General features: G+C 27.9%; 3 protein-coding genes and 2 long non-coding RNA genes across 5 annotated transcripts; 1 reads left to right on the top strand and 4 right to left on the bottom strand.

Annotated features, from left to right (window-relative positions):
* Nucleotides 1-5: 5 nt before the first annotated feature.
* Nucleotides 6-3,120, bottom strand: LOC135121025 (uncharacterized). The gene is made up of 14 exons (XM_064045335.1): nucleotides 3,079-3,120; nucleotides 2,930-3,024; nucleotides 2,710-2,790; nucleotides 2,417-2,659; nucleotides 2,268-2,346; nucleotides 2,169-2,214; nucleotides 2,053-2,119; nucleotides 1,858-1,988; nucleotides 1,629-1,690; nucleotides 1,429-1,570; nucleotides 1,368-1,381; nucleotides 624-1,067; nucleotides 425-573; nucleotides 6-271 (listed from the first exon to the last, which is right to left on the bottom strand). The coding sequence occupies exons 2-14, from the start codon at nucleotides 2,997-2,999 to the stop codon at nucleotides 6-8; spliced, it is 1,794 nt and encodes a 597-aa protein (XP_063901405.1). The 5' UTR covers nucleotides 3,000-3,024; nucleotides 3,079-3,120.
* Nucleotides 3,119-3,546, bottom strand: LOC135121043 (uncharacterized). Its single transcript, XR_010278833.1, has 3 exons — nucleotides 3,428-3,546; nucleotides 3,231-3,361; nucleotides 3,119-3,170 (listed from the first exon to the last, which is right to left on the bottom strand). It is a non-coding gene; the product is annotated as an uncharacterized LOC135121043 (long non-coding RNA).
* Nucleotides 3,547-3,658: 112 nt separating this feature from the next.
* LOC135121042 (uncharacterized) lies at nucleotides 3,659-4,690 on the bottom strand. The gene is made up of 3 exons (XR_010278832.1): nucleotides 4,408-4,690; nucleotides 4,212-4,352; nucleotides 3,659-3,788 (listed from the first exon to the last, which is right to left on the bottom strand). It is a non-coding gene; the product is annotated as an uncharacterized LOC135121042 (long non-coding RNA).
* A 7,500-nt stretch (nucleotides 4,691-12,190) lies between these two features.
* LOC135121024 (uncharacterized) lies at nucleotides 12,191-13,198 on the top strand. Its single transcript, XM_064045334.1, has 6 exons — nucleotides 12,191-12,309; nucleotides 12,435-12,476; nucleotides 12,542-12,644; nucleotides 12,709-12,813; nucleotides 12,878-12,955; nucleotides 13,122-13,198. Exons 1-6 carry the CDS (start codon nucleotides 12,191-12,193, stop codon nucleotides 13,134-13,136), a joined length of 462 nt encoding a protein of 153 aa, XP_063901404.1. The 3' UTR covers nucleotides 13,137-13,198.
* A 268-nt stretch (nucleotides 13,199-13,466) lies between these two features.
* Nucleotides 13,467-15,231, bottom strand: LOC135121015 (cAMP-dependent protein kinase type I regulatory subunit-like). The gene is made up of 10 exons (XM_064045329.1): nucleotides 15,137-15,231; nucleotides 14,937-15,046; nucleotides 14,778-14,880; nucleotides 14,613-14,724; nucleotides 14,493-14,555; nucleotides 14,266-14,348; nucleotides 14,139-14,216; nucleotides 13,959-14,079; nucleotides 13,783-13,904; nucleotides 13,467-13,721 (listed from the first exon to the last, which is right to left on the bottom strand). The coding sequence occupies exons 1-10, from the start codon at nucleotides 15,182-15,184 to the stop codon at nucleotides 13,467-13,469; spliced, it is 1,095 nt and encodes a 364-aa protein (XP_063901399.1). The 5' UTR covers nucleotides 15,185-15,231.
* Between the last annotated feature and the right edge of the window lie 3,079 nt (nucleotides 15,232-18,310).

The following is an 18,310-nucleotide window of genomic DNA, read 5'->3' as shown; positions in this document are numbered from 1 at the left end:
GGCTGTCAAGCTTCCTGCACAGTTCGGGAGAGGGGATATACAAAAGACTGTGCAAAACGATGGTAACATCCTACCACGTTGTACATAGTCATTAACAGAAAGAAAAATAAAGTAGTCTTTATATGTGGTACAGGCATTGTAAGTTCAGAAGTTGCAATAGAAAGTAAAGCTAAAAGCGTTTCCAGCGCTTCTTTTATAAGTGGTAAATTATCCACATGTTCCGCCTCTGAACCAAGTTCGTAGGAAAAGCGTTGTAGTGCTTGCAAGGGGCCTTGAAAAAACTCGGCATAGAATTTTTTTACAAAATAACGCCGTTTCTGATCCGAACAATCTGCTTTGCAACTAATCAGTTATAGCATTCGGGTATACCGTAAATTATTGGTGGTCTAAAAACTCACAATACCAATTGAACAAAATCACCAACCACTTAAAAACGCACAAAGCACTTGTAAAGCATAGAAGGTAGAGCCCAGTCGGCGATAGTCCGAGCGAGACAGACTGCACTGCATTTCGTGAAGCAAACCAGCTATTACCGCATCAAATACAGCGAGGGGCTCCACAGAGAACAAATTTCTATGAAAAGATAAAAGAGAACGCAAGAGTTGAACGAAAGCGTCAGCAACCTAAACGACTTGCCCAGCAAATTAATAACACGCTTCATACTATTAGTGACTGATGTTCCTTTTTTAACCAGAGTAACCAACCACAGCACCAAAGAAAAAACGTGGAAGAAATAGGGGCGGTATACAGAGAGCGTCACGCACTGGCTGGCTGCTTTAACAAACTGCAAGTACATACAAAATCGCGCCGATGCAATGTTTTCGAGTACATCTGCGTTGGAAGGTGTCAGCTTTTTGAGTAACTCCTTAATCATGTAGCTGTATTTATTTTTTAGGAAAGGAGAATTTTGGGAGTGGTATAGCGTTTTCGCGAAAACGACGCACAGCCCCATAAAATGCAAGTTGTCGTCATTTTCCACGGAAAGGTACGTCGGGTTACGAGACAAATATTCAGGGATATATATAATACAGAGCTCCAGATAATGGATGAGTCTGTTCTGAATAACGCTGTAATGGGCATCACTACACGTTTTCTTTAGAAAGCCATGCAGCTGTCGGATCACCTCATATGTAAAGTATACTTAGGAAAATAATGAAGTTCATTACTATTACTGTACCGAAAAGAGAAGCGAAAGACGCTCAAGGTTACTATAGTGCGATAAACTACTTGTAAATACACCAATGAAGACGTTGAGAAGCTCCGGAACCAAATTGTTGGACTAAGCAGTTGTAATATAATGAATGGAATAGTTGCAACCACATTATTATATTTCGTACGTTAGCAAGAGCAACGAGCCAGCCACTTACTTGCCGCCGCTCTCCTGCAAAAAATTTATTAAAAAAACAAAGGAAAAAAGATTATGTTAACGAAAGAGCCTTCATCTAGAGGCACAACAATGTGCTGGTTTTTGTAAAAGAAAAATAGTGAAACGGCCAACTGCTTGTGGCGCTGAAGAGTGGAGGGAACAAGTTTGGTCGTTAGTAATCGCGTTTTCTTCAGAAGTATACCCCTTAAATGGCATGAAAAATAATGAATTTTGGGGAATAAGCTGGCCAATAGTAATATACGCTTCGGGTTTAGTGGACACGGAGTTAATGTGCAGGTAGGACAGTAATATACACTGAAGCGCCTGTATGAATGTGAATGACAATGTGAGTGGTCGAACAAAAGAACCAAGTGACAACACACAACTTATTGTGAAATTCACGTGTTTTGCAAACTGCGGGTTGGAGACCAATACTTACACGGGATATTAACAACCAAATACCCCCCAGAAAATAAAGAAGCAGTATTTACAATTGAGTAAGCCAATAGGCGGTCCGAACATGTGCCCGTGAAGGGCTGAGCCGAGTTCACTAAATCAAATGCGTCCATTAGAGCACTAATGACAGGCATCGTTTTCTCTAGTTTCTCCTGCTTTACTTTAACTATTAAAAAAAATTTTAATATGCTTAAAAAGTTTTGAAAATATAATAAATATAGTAGAAAAACCTTTTAAATAGTCGTCGGAGCTCAACAATTCTACTAAACGTTTCCACATAATTTTTTTTTTCAAGCGCTAAGTTCGTAAATTTATATAACTTCGACTGGACGTAATAGAGTGAAACCTTTTCTTGGTAGTTGGCTGAAGGCATACCCAAAAGAAGTTTTTCACTAGCAATTATTTTTAATTAGAAAAATTCACAATATTTTATGCAACACAATACCTCTTAGTAACTTGATGCAAACAAGTCAATAAATTATGACGAAAGAACTTGAGCACATGCCGAACTATAAATGCACATTCTGCGTGCCAAAAAGGCAATCGAGAAAAAGGTAGTCAATAGGAAGTTGCAATTGATATAAGAAAACCCACGTGGATGGTCCACATGCTCGCAAAAAACTTTCACTGAAAACTTGTGCAAAGCTGCTAGATGTGGTTCCCCGGTGCATGCGTGGCGGCTTGCAAGGGAAAGTGCGCGAAGCATGCACCTGCAGAGTGCTCTCGCCGGACCCCTATTGATCTTTCCAGAGCCCGTTGGCTCAAAGCAGCGCCCAAAGGAGGGAAGATAAGCGCAGCAAAGGCGCCAAATATAGAAAGCAAGGGTCGTGTGTCCGGCTGTAGTTAAAATAAGCATGAATCAATAAAAAGAATGAAGAAGTTTAAACTGCTGCTGAGGGAGAGATAAGCTTTGCTCACGTCAAAACTGGCAAGCAGCCAATCCGCGCTATCCAAACAACCTGCCAAACCTACAAAAAAATATTGTTTCCTCATCCAATCAAAAAATCAAGCTTTAATGTAGTAATTGTTTTAGCAAAAGAAATGGGTCAATCAACAGCAACCAAACGACCCCAAAAAGAATAACCAATGAGTAGACGTCTTACATACTTTTTTCAATATTTTTAAGGACTTTAGCAACAACACGCTTTAGAAAGGAAGAAAAAATGGTGAATAGCATTCGACATTCATTATCAATAGAATTTCTGAAAATATTAAAAAAATAATGACATCAATATTAATGTAAATAATGATGATACTTTATAGTTTCAGTGTTTTCATTGTTATTTTTACGAGCTTCAGTAATAAAATTGTGCTCTTCAGAGCGAACGCGTTGAAGCAAGAAAAGTATCTTTTTTAAAAAATAACTTGAAATAATATCCAATAAAAATTGATATCATTTGAATTTCACCAATAAAAAGGTTTCCTGCGCGTTGATATCAAAATCAGTACTTTCACTGAAGCCCCGTTGCAGTTTTTCAAGGCGCGATATAACATATTCCTTTACTGCGCAGTAAACTTCGCTTTGCAAAGACAAAACACCTAAATTCCAGCACCCAATAAAAACACAACTCCCCAAAAGCAGCCAATAGCTAAAGAGTACTCAACCGAGGCACATGGCACACGCCAGTTCTAATTCAAAAACAGAATAGAAGGCCAGCAAAAGCACGTGAGAGCTATTCTCTTCCTGAACTTTCTTCCAGCAGTTTTCGTATAAGCACGAAAGAAGTTTTTCAGATAAAGAAAAATATAAAGAAACAGAGCCTTAAAAATAATGATATTTATAATAATAATATAATAATAATAATAATTCGTAGTACCCGATAAAGGAAGTGACAGAACAAATGTTGAGAAGAGCACACATAAAAGAAGAGCAGATCCGTTATTATAGTCACTAAATTTATTGTTAAAAAAGTCCCAAAGCGCGTGGGCCTGGGCGGGGTTCAGGCAAGATACGCAAGTTCCATAGCTAGAGTATTGCAGTAACAACGATATAAATATTTATTAGCTGGTGTTGATCTATATTTAAAGGTAATACTTATTTATTATTAATGATATTTATTTTTATGGATATTATGAAAAAGTTATTATCCTTTTACAACTTTTTTTCATTAACAAGTTTGTATTTTTTATATAAAAATAAATATAATATATTTATTTAATGTGTGCTTTAAAGCATTTATTCATTGTTTTTAGTATTTTCATTACATTTAGTTATAAAATAAAATTTAGTAACGAAATATAATATTCTTTAATATTTTATAATCATTATTTACAGTGATTTCTACTCAACAATACAGTTTCATTATCTTGAGTGTATATAAAAACAATTACTTTATAAATATTTCCTTATTTATATTTAGTGGATAACAATAATAATTATAAAACATACTGAGAAAGGAGAAAAGGAGAAAGGCATAAACCGTCAGGAACCAATGAAGGTTCTGGAATCATGGCCGACACGAGGTCGTCCATTTTGCGCAACGAACTGTACGTTTGGATTAAAAGCGCGCCAAATTCAATACGAGAGGAGCTGATTAAAATAGGTAAGAAAATTATTAAAAGTCATGTTTACAAAAAAAGTTAACTTTTTCTCGTAATCGAACGGCGAAGCTCCCCAAATTAGCCCCCAGCAGGCGGCCAACGAATCGCCAATGCACAAATGCGTAATGTTAACCAATCGAATCAAACAATCATAGAGAGGATCCAATAGAAATTGTGTATTAAATTTATATAGAAACGCCACAATGTCAGAGAATAAGTTTTTGAGCCAATGAAGGATTTCGTTGGCGCTGAAAAAAATGCTTTTTTTTGATTCATTATCTGCGCGGTGGGGGAGCCTCCGCCGTTTATTGGGGACGCAAACTTCAGAGGACGGATTGTACACCTTTTAGTAAACAGAAGCAAAAAATTTTATAAATTTTCACTATTTTTCGCAATATATTAAAAAAAGATTAAAAAACAATATCAAATAATATAATGAAATACAACTTTAAAGTAAAAAGAAGCAAAAAAAAGTACATGAAAGTTTTCATTATTCTTCAGACAATAAATAAAGATAAAAATATTTCAAAAAATATAGTGAAGTACAACTTTTAAATAAAAGTTTGCTTTATTATTCGCTAAACGTTAAATAAAATTATTATAAATTTTATCAAACAAAATCTACAAATCATAATAATAAATGATTTGAAGTTCACATAAAAAAATTTCAGTAAAAAAATTGATTCATAAATATCAGAAAAATGTAAATAACCACAAAAAAATAAATATTAATAAATATGATTTACTTGTGCTTAAAAAAAAACTTTTAGAAATTAATTTAGTGAAGTTATAATATATTTATAAAACTCTCAAAATTATAAAAAATAAGTTCAAACAAATTTCGTATAAATTATAGTTATTGCTAGTAAATAAAAAAGTTAAAGTAAAATATATAAGAACTAATGAAAAAAAAAATAACATTATATATTAAAATAAATAAAATTAAAAAAATTGACTTGAATTAATTTAAAAAAATAATAATTAATTTTTTAATACGAATAAGTAAAGAAGAAAAAGTTATAAAAAGTAATTTACAAAAAAAACAAAAATATTAAAAAATAAATTAAATTAAAACTTGATTAAAGTGGATTAATAAATTTTTTATAAATTTATAATTATTATAAAATTTAAAAAAAAATTATTAAACTTATATACAGCAACTATAACAAGAACAAATGGACGATAATAAAAAATAAAGTGTACAAACTTAAAGTAATAATAAGTATAGAAGGAAAGAAAATAATTATAAAACAAATTCAATTAAATTTGAAGAAAAATTAAAAAAGTTACCTTCAAAAAAAAAGTAAATAAAAATTTTATAAAATATTTTAAAATGGAAAAAAAAAATTAATAATTGTGTAAAAAAAATTATAATTATAAATTTAAATTGAAAAAAAGAATTATAAAAGCAAATTTTTTATAACGTTCTTGAATCCAATAAGAATTTATATGACTTTTACTCAAAACTATAATAAATAAAAATGAAATTGAGCTTTCATAATTTTAATTAATATAACAATTTTAAACAAATATTAATAAATATATATATAATTTATATAATTAAAAATTATATTTTCTGAAAATTAATAAAGAAATAAAAAATTTTTAAGACAATAAATGAAACTGTGTAATTTACTTAAAAAGTTAAAAAAAAAATAAGTATTTACATATAAAAATAAAATTATAAAAAAAATAATTTTATAAAATTTAAATTTATTTTAAAGAATTAATAATATAATAGAAATTTAAGATTTTAAAAATGTAAAATTAGATTTTACTCTACAAAAATTAGAAAAATAAAATAAAATTTAATTTAATAAAGAAATAAATCAAAGAAAATTTAAGAATTTTAATTTTTATAAAAAAAATTTCAGAATTGAAAAGCGAATAACCAAAATTAAAATTAAATATAAAAGAAAATTAAATTATATATTTAGTCTACAAAATTATAAAAAACTTTAAAAAAAAATTTTTTTAAATTTTTTAAAGAAATTCAACTGAAAAGTGAAACAAGAAATTAAAAATTTCAATTATTAAAATTTATAAGAAAGTTGTAATAAAAATTTATTAATTTATAATTTTATATACAAAAAATAATTAAAAATATTTTTAATATTAATAACTTATAGAAGTTCCCCTTAAAATAAAATTAATAATTTTTGGATTTAAATAAACTTATTAATATAAAATATTGAAACTGAGAAATTTAAATACGTTAAAGTTACTTTTACTACTACTAATAATATATTTAAAAAATAGATAAAAAAATTGATTTTTATTATAAATTAATTAAATTTATAAAATTTCCCTGAAATTATAAAATATTATTTTAAATTTAATTCTATCGAATTTATAAATATAATAGAACTGAGAAGTATACATTCTTTAAAACTACTTAAATTACTACTAATTAATATTATAATAATAATGAAAACTTATAAATTATAAAAAGATTTAATATAAAAAAGTATATAAAATTTTTAATAATAGTTATTTCGTAAAAAAAGAATGAGAAGCATAAAAAATATTTATAAATTTTTAAAATAAAATCATGTGTTATTATTAATATAAAGATATAAAATGTTAATATCTATAAGAAATATTATTTATAACTGAAAAATATATATGAATATATAAAAATAGCTTTTTGTTAACAATATAAAATAAAATTCAAAAAAAAATTAAAATTTTTCTTCATTAATTTATAACTAATAAAATATTAAATAATATTAATGAATTAAAAAAATATTATTTACAACAATAAGAAATCAATTAAAAAGTTGATTTATTAATAATAACTTTTATACTATAAAATAATGAAATCATTAATCTAACAAAATTCTCTACTTTAATTTAAAATATATAAAAGTTTTATAAAATATAATAATAAAGTAAAATATAAATACCGAAAAAGACTGAAAGATATCAAGCAGTGCACTAAATATCTTGAAACCAATAAGAATCTTTTTGTAAATGTTTTTATTAAATTCAGTTTCCAACTTGAGAATTGCTATACAAATAATAATAATAATAATAATAATAATAATAAACAAATTACAATTCAATTCCAGCAAGTCGAACAATTTTAAAAAGAAATTAAATTGAGAGCCGGAAAGATTAGAAATTACTCTTCAGTAAAAAAAAATTTTAATTCAATTACCAAAAAATTAAAATAAAATTTAAAAATTAAAAATAATTTATAGTAAAAAATAACCTAAAAACTTTTATAAAATAATATAGAAAATAAAAAAAAGTAAATAAAGGAAATAAAAAAAAAAGAGAACCGCGCCTTTAGTTAATAAAAAAAAAAGAAATAATAAATTAAATTTCTTTAAAATTAAATAATTCGTAGAACAATAAATTTTTAAAATTTATACTACAAAAAGTTATGGTACAAGTTTTATCTTGAATATTATAATTTACAATTAGAAATTAAAAAATTATTAAAGCGAAAAGATTGGTATTAAGATTATTAGCAGGTACTAATTATAATAATTTTTTTGGGAAAGCAGTCTTGCAAAGTATATGTTATAATTAAACACAACTTACAAATTATAAATTAAAATATAAATCTTACTAGTTTTACTATTAATATAATAAACAATTTATAAAATTTACTAACCAAATTTATATTGTAAATATTAAAATAAAATTAGCAAAAAAAAGTTGTTTAAAAAATTTTTTTAAAGATTAATTAGAAACCATTGTAATATTAATTGAATAATTAATTAATTTAATAAAAGTTTAACAAAACAATAAATTTAAGTTTAAATTTATTTTTGTCGTACAAAACTTTTAAATATTTTTAAATAATAAATCTAGAATGTCAATTATTAAAAGATAATATATCTGTGCAAAGAATGCAAAACGTGAATTAAAAATTAATTTAAAATGATTAAAATTAAATATTATTATTGAAAAAAAAACAAAAATTAATAATAAATTAGCGGTCTTGCCAAAAAGTTTTCAATTTTTACAAAACAATTAAAAATTATATAAGTTTCTTACATTAACTAAAATGTTATAGTAAAAGAATTAATAATAACAAAAAATCCCAAAGTTTAAAGTAAAGGTTTTCTTAGTTTTTATACAACTAATAAAAAAATAACAGTTATATAAGAAAAAAGTTTGTAAAAACTTTTATATTAAAAAAAAGTTGTTATATAAAAAGTGTTAAGACTAAAATCTTGTATAATAATTTACTTAAAAAGTAAAATCTTAAAGTAATTAAGAAATTTTATAATAAATTAACTAAAAATAATAACTTTTAATTGGAATTTAATCCTATAAGATTGCTACTAAGAAAGTAATAATTAAAAAAAACTAAAAAATAGTACAAAATTAAACTAAATTAAACATTGTAAACTAAAAACTGTAAATTTTTATATAATTTAAAATAAAAAAATTCTTATTATATATTTTTATAATTAAAATTAAAAAAACTTATTCTCAATTTCACTTTTATTTATAAATTACTTTAATTCAAGTTTTCATACGCAAATTAAACAAATAAAATCACATTTAAGTTTAATTCTAAATAGTAATAAAATTAAGTATATAAATTATTTTTAAATCAAATTCATAAATCACAACAAAATAGTTAAAAATAAAAAATCAATCAAATAATAATGAATTATAATCTCACTTTTCTTCATGGAGCCTTTTATAATAATTTTTTAGTAGAAAAGTAAACCAGCGAACAGAATTGTAATCATTTTGAATAATTCGTTCCAGTGCAGTAAATAAGGAGTTGATATAACTTTTAAGAGGTTTTTTTTCCTTTATAACAAAAAATTAAAAAAAACGCTTCTAAAGATTAATAACTTTAAATTAAAATTAAACAGAAATTATAAGTTATAAAAATTAAAAGTTTTAAAATTAAATAAATTTTAGAAAGTTAAAAATAAAAAATGATATAAACCGCAGTGCAAGTAGAAAAAAGTTCGTGGAGATGAGAAGCTTCAAAAATGATCGAGGTAGTGGAATTATCCAGAACGTCAATAAACTTAAAAATTAATTTCTTCTCCAAATCGTTCCAATTGGATTTGTCTAAAAGTGAATGATTTCTTTCTGTCAATAAAATTACCGTTTCCAAAAGAATTCTACAAAAATTTTTAAAAGTCTGCAAACTAAAGTTAAATTTGAGCCAAAAGTAAAAAAGAAATAAAATATACTTTTTTCTGATTAGCATTTTTCCTACTTAACAGTAAAAAAAAATTCCAACAAGAGAATATGAAGTAAAAATGCTGATAATTTTGAAAAAACGGAGAAGTAAAATTATTTAAAGTTCGAATCCAGTTAAAAGAAATGTTCCGCAGAAATTCGGAGTACTTATCAAAAAGCGGCCAAACAGTAGATTTCGAAATAAGGTTTGAAGATAGATAATTATGTTTGTTTATATGTTTCTCTCCTAAAAAAATTTAAATAAATTGATAAATTTTTATAAACTTGAATTATATAAAACACAAGTTGGCGAATAGTATATTACGCTCGTAAAGTAAAAAAAAATTTTAACAATGGCATAGTAAGAAAAGAAGATGAGGTGTTATAAACATTATATATAAAACAGGCAACTAAACAAATATATGAAAAATATTGCTTCCTAACAAGAAGAATAAAAAAAAAATTAACAAAGTTGATAATTTTTTAAGCTAACTAAATTACCACTTCAGTGCATACCAAAATACAAAAGAAGAAAGCAAGCTAAAGCGCCATTTAAAACATTTTCTACATTATCTTCAAAGTTGTATTTATCCCTCAAAGTACAAATAAATAGATTTTCAAAAGCAGCAAAAAGCGAATTTTTAAGCTGCCAGCTGTTAATAAAGGCATCCCCACTTTGAATTAATAACTTATAGAAAAGCTCCCAATAAGGAGCTTTACAATGGGGAAGTGAACTGTTAAAGTAAAAAAAAAATTTAGATTAAAAGCTTCTAGGATAAAACATAGTAAAGAGTCAAACCTTTCTATAGCTTTATTTTTATTGTTTTTTAAAAATAGAAGCTGTTTTCTGCACCATTCTAGTAAAAGACGAAGCTTGTTTGGTATAAAAAAAAAAGAATTATCCAAAGTTTGGGAAGCTAGAAGAAGTTTTGCTTCCCAAGATAAGTGAGGGCCTTTTAAAGCTCTGACTACTTGCTCTTAATATATTGTTTTATCCACAAACATAGAGAGAGAAAAAAAACTTTAGGACCTGTTGTGCTAAAAGAGCATTCCACCGACATGAGCGACTACGTAATTGTAAAACAAAGAAGAGCAGAAAAGATAAGCTTCACGTAAAAGTAAATATCACGCGACCACACAAATATCATAACAAGTTTCAGAGTAGAAAAGATGAACGGGGAAAGGCTTCACGCAAAAGCTTTGAAAGGTGGAACAATGATGTGCGTGTAAACGGCTTTGAGAAAGTTTTTTTGCGTATTTCTCTATTCTAGTTCTTTTTCTCGTTGATTCTGTGCAACCCTCTCTTAGTGCCTAACTTTAAATAATAATCTAATTAATTCCACAAAATGTTTTAACACTTTTGAATTTATAAAAATATTACTTCGCCTATGTAAACTTTTTTTATTATTTGCTAAATATTTATAATAGTAAAGCATATCGTATTGAGACTTACATAAAGACAGGACAATACTTTACTTTTTTACCTTCGTTTTTTCTTATAGGAGTAAAACTACCTTTTAATTCTTTGGATACTCTTCCCGTCGTACCGCAGCTTACAGTTTCTATAACTGCTTTTACCTCTACATCTACTGTAGTTTAGGTTTAGACAGCTTAGAAAGTAGTGTTCTTCACTCGCATTCATTTTACTTATAATACTGTGGGCAATAACTATAGTTTTTTCTTTCTTACTTGTTTTACTACGTTTACTTTGGGCTACAATAAATTTACACTGACAAAAGTGTTGGTGGGCCTGCTTTAAATATAATATTTATAAAGCACCTCCATATCTCGGTTTTTCATCTGTATCCGTCTATAATAATAAAAGGATTTTTTTAAAATTTACAATTCTAAGCAATTTTTTAAAAACCTTCATTATGGTGTCTCCCAGATAATTAGGTTTGAAAAGATAGAGTAGAAGCTGACAAATTAAGAAAACTAATAGGTAAAAAGGTCCAACTCTTTAAATTTACTGGTAGCGGTAAAGGACTGGTGAGAGATTTAAGTAAACTCCTTTTTTTATTAAATGAAGGCTACTTCGTGAAGTAATTAGGTCAAAATTTTATTAGCAACAAAATTAAAATACGTAAGATTTAATAATAGCTTAAAAATGGATATTGACATCTAAAACTTGACTAAATGACTTTGTCATGTTGTTTTGGTTAAATTTTTATAATAACTGGTAAAAAACCTCAGTTCCACACATAATTCGGATTAAAACTTTATAAATATTTACAACATGGGTACGTTATAAAATTATTGTTAATAAGCTCTTAAGTAAATAAATCTATTTAGAAAAGATAAAAAGCTCGTTACAAAGCTAATGGCTGTCTTTTCGTCTTCAAAGTATATTTGGCCACGAAATAAGTTTCGAATTCTTAGAATTTACACTGAGTAACAACTGACGTCTAACTAATATGCAGTTGGAAGTGAGGTCAGTTGCTAATATTGAAAATTTTTAAATAAAGCTTAATATTTCTTAGTTTCATAATATTTAAAAAAACAAACAATTGAATAGGTTTATTCAAATAAATTACGGATTAACAATAACTTGTACCTCTCGTGATACAATTTTTGAAAAGTTGTGGTAGCCCGAAGTCTTTAACAGTAAACCCTCACCGATACAAAACTGAGTGAAATATAGCATCTCCGCTTTACTGCTGCGTAATGTCCTCTAAGGTTACTGGAAAAACTTTTGACTTTGGCTTTCTTCTCAAGTATTTAGATAAAAGTCAACATGGCTTAGTAGGCCAGCTTAGAAGTACGCACTCAAAGTGGAAAGAAAGGTTAATGAAATTTTCAAAATCTATTATTTCCCCCCATTTAAAGAAAAAACTCAAGATTAAAACAACTATAAACAACTACAGATAATAAATAATTATTTATAATTCCATTATATATATATTTCTAGAGTTAATTCTCTTTCCGACTCTCGTAAGATAAACTTTGATCGGTATAGAAATTTAATAAGGTAACAGTTTGGCCATGAACACAATTTTAGCTGGTTATTTGCTTTAGACATAAAGAAGTTGTGGACCTCACCGAAAAAAACTTTTCCAAACTAATCTTTCCCATACCTCAAGTTGAAGACTCTGAAATAATGTCCACCTACACCAAAAATGTAAAACTTTTTAGCCTTATAAACTGTTTTTCTCACTGTTTTTCTCTTGTTCAATTTGTATAAGCGCAAAGCTGTGGAGGAACTGACTAAAAATTTAGAGTCAACATTAAAATCTCTTCAGCAGGAATTACAAGATTTTCTAAAAGAAAAGCCCCTTACGGAGATGACCGTAAATTAATTGTTTCTTTTTTTTCTTTTTCCTATTATCCTTAGTTTTTACCTTTTTATAATAGTTGGATGAATTAATTAAGAAGTTTCCCGAGGAATATAGTAAGGCGGAGGAGGAAGTTAAAGGATATGGATCCAATAGAGTATACTTTTAAGCATAACCTAATAGAACTTTATCAATTTTTAGTTAGATTTTTTAAAATGTTCCAATCTTTTATGGTTACTATTATTTAGTGCTTTAGACACTAATTTGCTTTAATTCTTTTTATAATTCTTAAAAGAAAATTATTTTTAATTTTTTTTATATAGGAAAGCTCCATTTGATTACCAAACTTGAATTATTACTAGTGTTATGGCTTCTCTAATATTGCAATACTTATTCCTTTATATATTAATAAAGAAAAATTTTAAAATTTATATAGTATTATGCAAGTGTTGCATTACCTCCGCTTGACAAACAAAAATTACAATTTTTTCCAGCGAGATGCCTGACTTATTACAATGCTTTTTTTTGATCCACAGACGCTATATTTCCAAGCAACTTTAATAAATTTGTCTAAAGGCGCAGGCGTGCAATTCGGCAAGAAAATAAAAAAGCGGTCGAGTTTATATTTACATTTTTCAATTATTTTATTCCATAATTAATTTTAAAGATCACACTTTTAGTGAAATGTAACTATTGTAAGCTTGAATATTGCGCTTTAGCAGTTCTTCGCAGGGACCGAGAACCCTTTCAAAGCGATCGCGATCAAGTTTAACGCATTTCAAAAGGCCTGCGGCGGTCACCGTGGCTGCTCTCGGTCTGTTGGTGATCAAGGCAATCTCGCCAAAGTACTGCGATCTCCCCAGCCGGCCAACTACTATGGGGGGCTGACCGTTGCCCAGATCTTGTGTCACCACCGCTTCCCCCTGTAGGAAAAAGAAACGGGAAAGATTAAACTAAGTTGTAAGGCGACCGATTAATAAAAACCTCAATAATGAGATAGAATTCGTCTCCTCTATCGCCCTGCTTCACTACCGTCTCTCCGTCTTGAAAAGTAGCCTGCTCCAGAGCGTCCGCCACCGTCAGCCGCTCCCAATGGTCCAGCGGCTCTATAAAAGAAAGACGGGTCGGAAATAACTAAGGCAACTGGGAAAAAAAACAACCCAAAATTGGAACTCTCTCTAAAAAGTCGCTGTACATCTGTCTCTTGCGGATCGTATTGGCCATGACCACGTGGCGGTACGTGTCGCGATCGAGTGACCAGCACTTAACATCGCCGTTCGCCTGAAAAAGAGTATTTCATAGAAAATCTCGTACACTTGAGAAAAAAAATTCGAGTATACCTTGATGGTGGCCGCTCGAGGGGTGCCGTAAATAAGAGCAAGCTCTCCAAAACTGCCGTTCTTTCCTATAGAAGAAACCTTTTTTAAAGTTAAAGAGGTACATAACGATAATTAACAGATAATAAACTTTTGCAGGCGGGTGAGAGCCTTTTTGAACATAAACATCGACGCTCCCCGATTCCATAATGTAAAAATTATTCCCTTCTTCTCCTAAAAGTGAAGTCGAAGGTGAGCAAAAGAAGCTATATAATGAAGTCAGCTTAAAATGTAAAAATTTCTTTTAAAATTGATATTTACATTCCTCTGAAACAAAAAAAGCATCATAGAAAATAATGCTCTAAAGCAACAAGGGACCTTGCTTAATAATATAATCTCCGTCTTTAAATTCACACGGGGCCATCGCGTCAAAAATTTGACCTTTATTATTATAATAAACAGTAAGTAAAAAGATGGAACAAAACGCAGTTGTTATACTTTTATCGTCCTCATCCAAATGACTGAAAAGAAAATTAGTAGAGATAGCTTCTTTCAATCGATTCCTGGTTTCAAAATCTTTTGGTATTACAATCCTTTTAAAGTTTACTGACTGGAAAAGTTGGATAATTTATTAATTAAAGATGGATTTTTCAGGAGGAATACTTCATCTTCAGACATGACAGTGCCACTAACAGCACCCCTCCTGGCTCTGGATATGTCATGCTTCGGAGACGAAGAGGAAGACAATTTTGAGGCCGCTGGATCGCTATATTAAAGTAAACCAGCGAAACACACTTAAAGTAGCTAAAAAAAACGTTGTACTCTTTTTTTAACGACTCTAATTTATTATTGTTAACATAACTCAGTATATAGTTGTAAGGGTCCTTTGGCTTTTCTAAACAAAGTTGGCGGACTAACTCACTTAAATATTCCTAAATCCGAAGTTATAAAAATAACAAAAACACGATTTTGATTATAAAAAAAAGGGAAAAACCACTTTTAAAAAAAAGATTAAGACCTACCTCTATTTTTGTCTTGGTTAGATATTCTTTTGCTTCCTCGGTGGACATTCTAAACCAGCCAAAAAACAGTCACAAGGCATAGAGAGGTAAAAAAAAACCAATTGAAAAGGAATAAGAGGCCGTAAAAATGGAAATTTATATAAACCAGAAACAACTAACCAAAGTTAAGGCTAATTGGATAAGGAGAGCCAATTGTTCTTATATGGTATATAATGCTAAACGTGTAAAATTAAAAAAAGAAAAATAATTAGTGCACCGGATCCGTTATAATAAAGCTATTTACTAGTTATTCGGTAGATATAAATAAATAATCAACAAAAAAGCCTGATGAGACAGTTTTTGCTATATTATTTGCACCTTTTGGTTGTATTTCGCTCAATCTGAACGTTGTTGGGATTTATATGTTAGCAAGGGTAACGGCTTATTAGTCTGGATAAATCTTCAGCTTTAATATAAACTTCAGTCGCGCCTGGTAAACTAAGGGAAACATGTAAATTATAGTGTTAGTGACAATACTAAGAAAAAATTATGTGGGCTGGTAAAATATTTTTTTATAATTACAAAGTAATAATATTATATTATCCTATATTGCGAATTTCGCATAAAAAAAATTTTTATTAAAAAGGTACATATTGCTCCTCTTAAGAAGTTTAGACAATGTTACACGCAGTTCACATTAGTGTTTCTTATGTCCCTATAGACCAAATAAAGTAACATAATTGACTATATATTTAAATTATAAAAGAATTTAATTTTCGACGCTCAACATGTCACTAAGAGCAATAAACAAAAATATGTTATCTTAAGTCATTTCTTTCAAAATTAAGAAATATTCTAATTTTTCAAACTTTTTCTTGTTATATGCTTTCATACATTAACTTTTATTAATAAAAGTCTCTGAATTTATATACTAACTAATTTTTATTTTATATTTGAACGACTGATATAGATGCACCTTATTTTAAAGATTAAGACATACAATAATCTTTTTTCTTATTGGCTCTACAAAGTTGTAGTGTGTTCTTTAAAAGATGTGGATAACAATTAATTATGTTATTGGAAGCAAATATTTTTTTGTATGATTATAAACAAGTTTTTGTAAAGTAAAATTTTTAATATATAAATGAAAACTTTTATTTTCTCTGTGGTAAGTTCTAAAATTCATTATTCTATTACAAGAACTTAAGGGGAGATACGTATGTCAGTGTGAGAGACCAACTTTTTAAAATCGCCTTAAATATTTTCGCATGAAAAAACATAATAAACTCGTGCATTGATAATTATGTAAACTAATATATTTAATTTCTTTTATTAAGCTCGACGCGCCCCAAAGTTTCTGTCTATTTTTTTATAACAAAATTTCAAAATTTAATAAAACTATTTACGGGTAACAAAAAATTAATTTGTAGCTATCAAACGTTTTTAGAAGCTTCGACATGTTATACTTAATATAAATTAAGTAAATTCGTAAAATGGAAGGAGATAAGTAATTAGAAATATTTTTTTAGTTTGAGTTTAGAAGATTTCGTGCTAATAGTTTCGCTAAAAAAATACTTGAATTAACGTTATCAGAGTATAGGTTGTAACTAATTATTAAGTGAAGCTATAGTGTGTAGTTATTCTCTTATAATGTGTTATCCGAGGAGCGACTTAAGATCCGATTTTAAATTTCTTAGAACAAAATATTATAATAATCAATTTTTATAATTTTTAGTCAGCCCATAGGTGATAACAGCTCAAGACACATTACGTGTCTTAAAAGTAAAAAATCTTTATTAATTGCTCATTAATTAAGAAGATGGGGCTTTGATGCACACATCTCAGATTACCATTTAAGATTATGGCAAAAATGCTAAAGTGGAAGAATTTGTTTATTAAATAACTACTACCAAGGTTTTAGAGATGTTCCACACCAATTACTATTGCTACTAAAATAATTATTACACTCATGTAAAGACAACCTTAACAGTGATAATTTTTATAACTGTGTAATAGATTATTGAAAGAATAAACTTACACTATATAAATTTTTTTTCTTGATTCAGGTGAAAAACAAGATCTAAAATATATAATTTGAAAAAAAAAACAATATTTTAAAGGAGAGATGAGTCTGAGTTTATTATGAACATGTGAAAACAAAAAAAAATTAATTGTAAGGTCATAAGATGTCGTAATACTAATTTTTAAACAATTCGCTATTGAAACATACGATGGTAGCTGAAGGGAAAAAGATATTGCATAAACATTAGTTTACAGTGATTATTAGTTCATGGGCATTAAACGTTTTTTTTTAAATTTACTACTTAGGAAATTAATTTTTTGCATGAGCCATTATTATAATAATAAATGGTAGTATTGCTATTATTTAGGTATTGTAAACATATTTAGAAGTTATGCCTTAATCATTTAGCATATCATTACATAGCCAGTAACTCTCATAGGTGTAAAAAGGCAACACAAGTTTGAAGTATTATCAATGTATAATAAATAATTTGTCTTGTGTAGAACTTAAATAGAAGAAAGTAACGTATTTCATAATAAAAACCGCATTTTGTATATTGAATTTGATATATAACTATAATACAAAGTAACTTTATGAAAAGTCATCGAAGTTTTCATAACTAGTCCAATCGCGCTAGTAATGTAAAACAATGCTTAGTTATATTCTTATATAGGTTTACCCATCACAGGAAATAGCAGTAAGCTTCCATGAGAACAAGTGGTGCCACAATAAAGGCGACAGTCAGGAAATAATTAATTAATAAAAATGCTCTGTAGCCTTTTTAAAAGTAGCTAAACTATTACAAAATTTAAAACCAATATAGATGTAACTTCTAATGGACGCCAAAAAATATAACAGACCAAATATCTCCAAGTAGTGGATATGCTTCGACAAATTAAAAGAATAGTTAATTAGTTAAACGCTTCTCTTTTTTTATTTTATGTAATGACAAAGCAGCGGTTCTTAACAAATTTCTATCTGCTTTAAAAAGAACGCAATACTGTTAGAAGACTATAATTCAGATTTCAAGTTTACCTATCGTATACAAAGTTATTGTGTAAATCTGTCGACTAGAGTTTAGCGTTTCCAAGGTTTGAAGTAATATAATTTCAAGGCTATACAGAATTAGTTGAATGCAAATAACCTCTACCTGTCTCTGTAAAAACAGCACA

This window comes from Zophobas morio, unplaced genomic scaffold, assembly GCF_036711695.1.
Source record: "Zophobas morio isolate AGI-343-1 ecotype UQ-CSIRO unplaced genomic scaffold, CSIRO_AGI_Zmor_V1 ptg000478l, whole genome shotgun sequence".
Taxonomy (NCBI): Eukaryota; Metazoa; Arthropoda; class Insecta; order Coleoptera; family Tenebrionidae; genus Zophobas; species Zophobas morio.
Note: the sequence above shows the minus strand (reverse complement) of the source record. Positions and strands in the feature narration are given on the sequence as shown.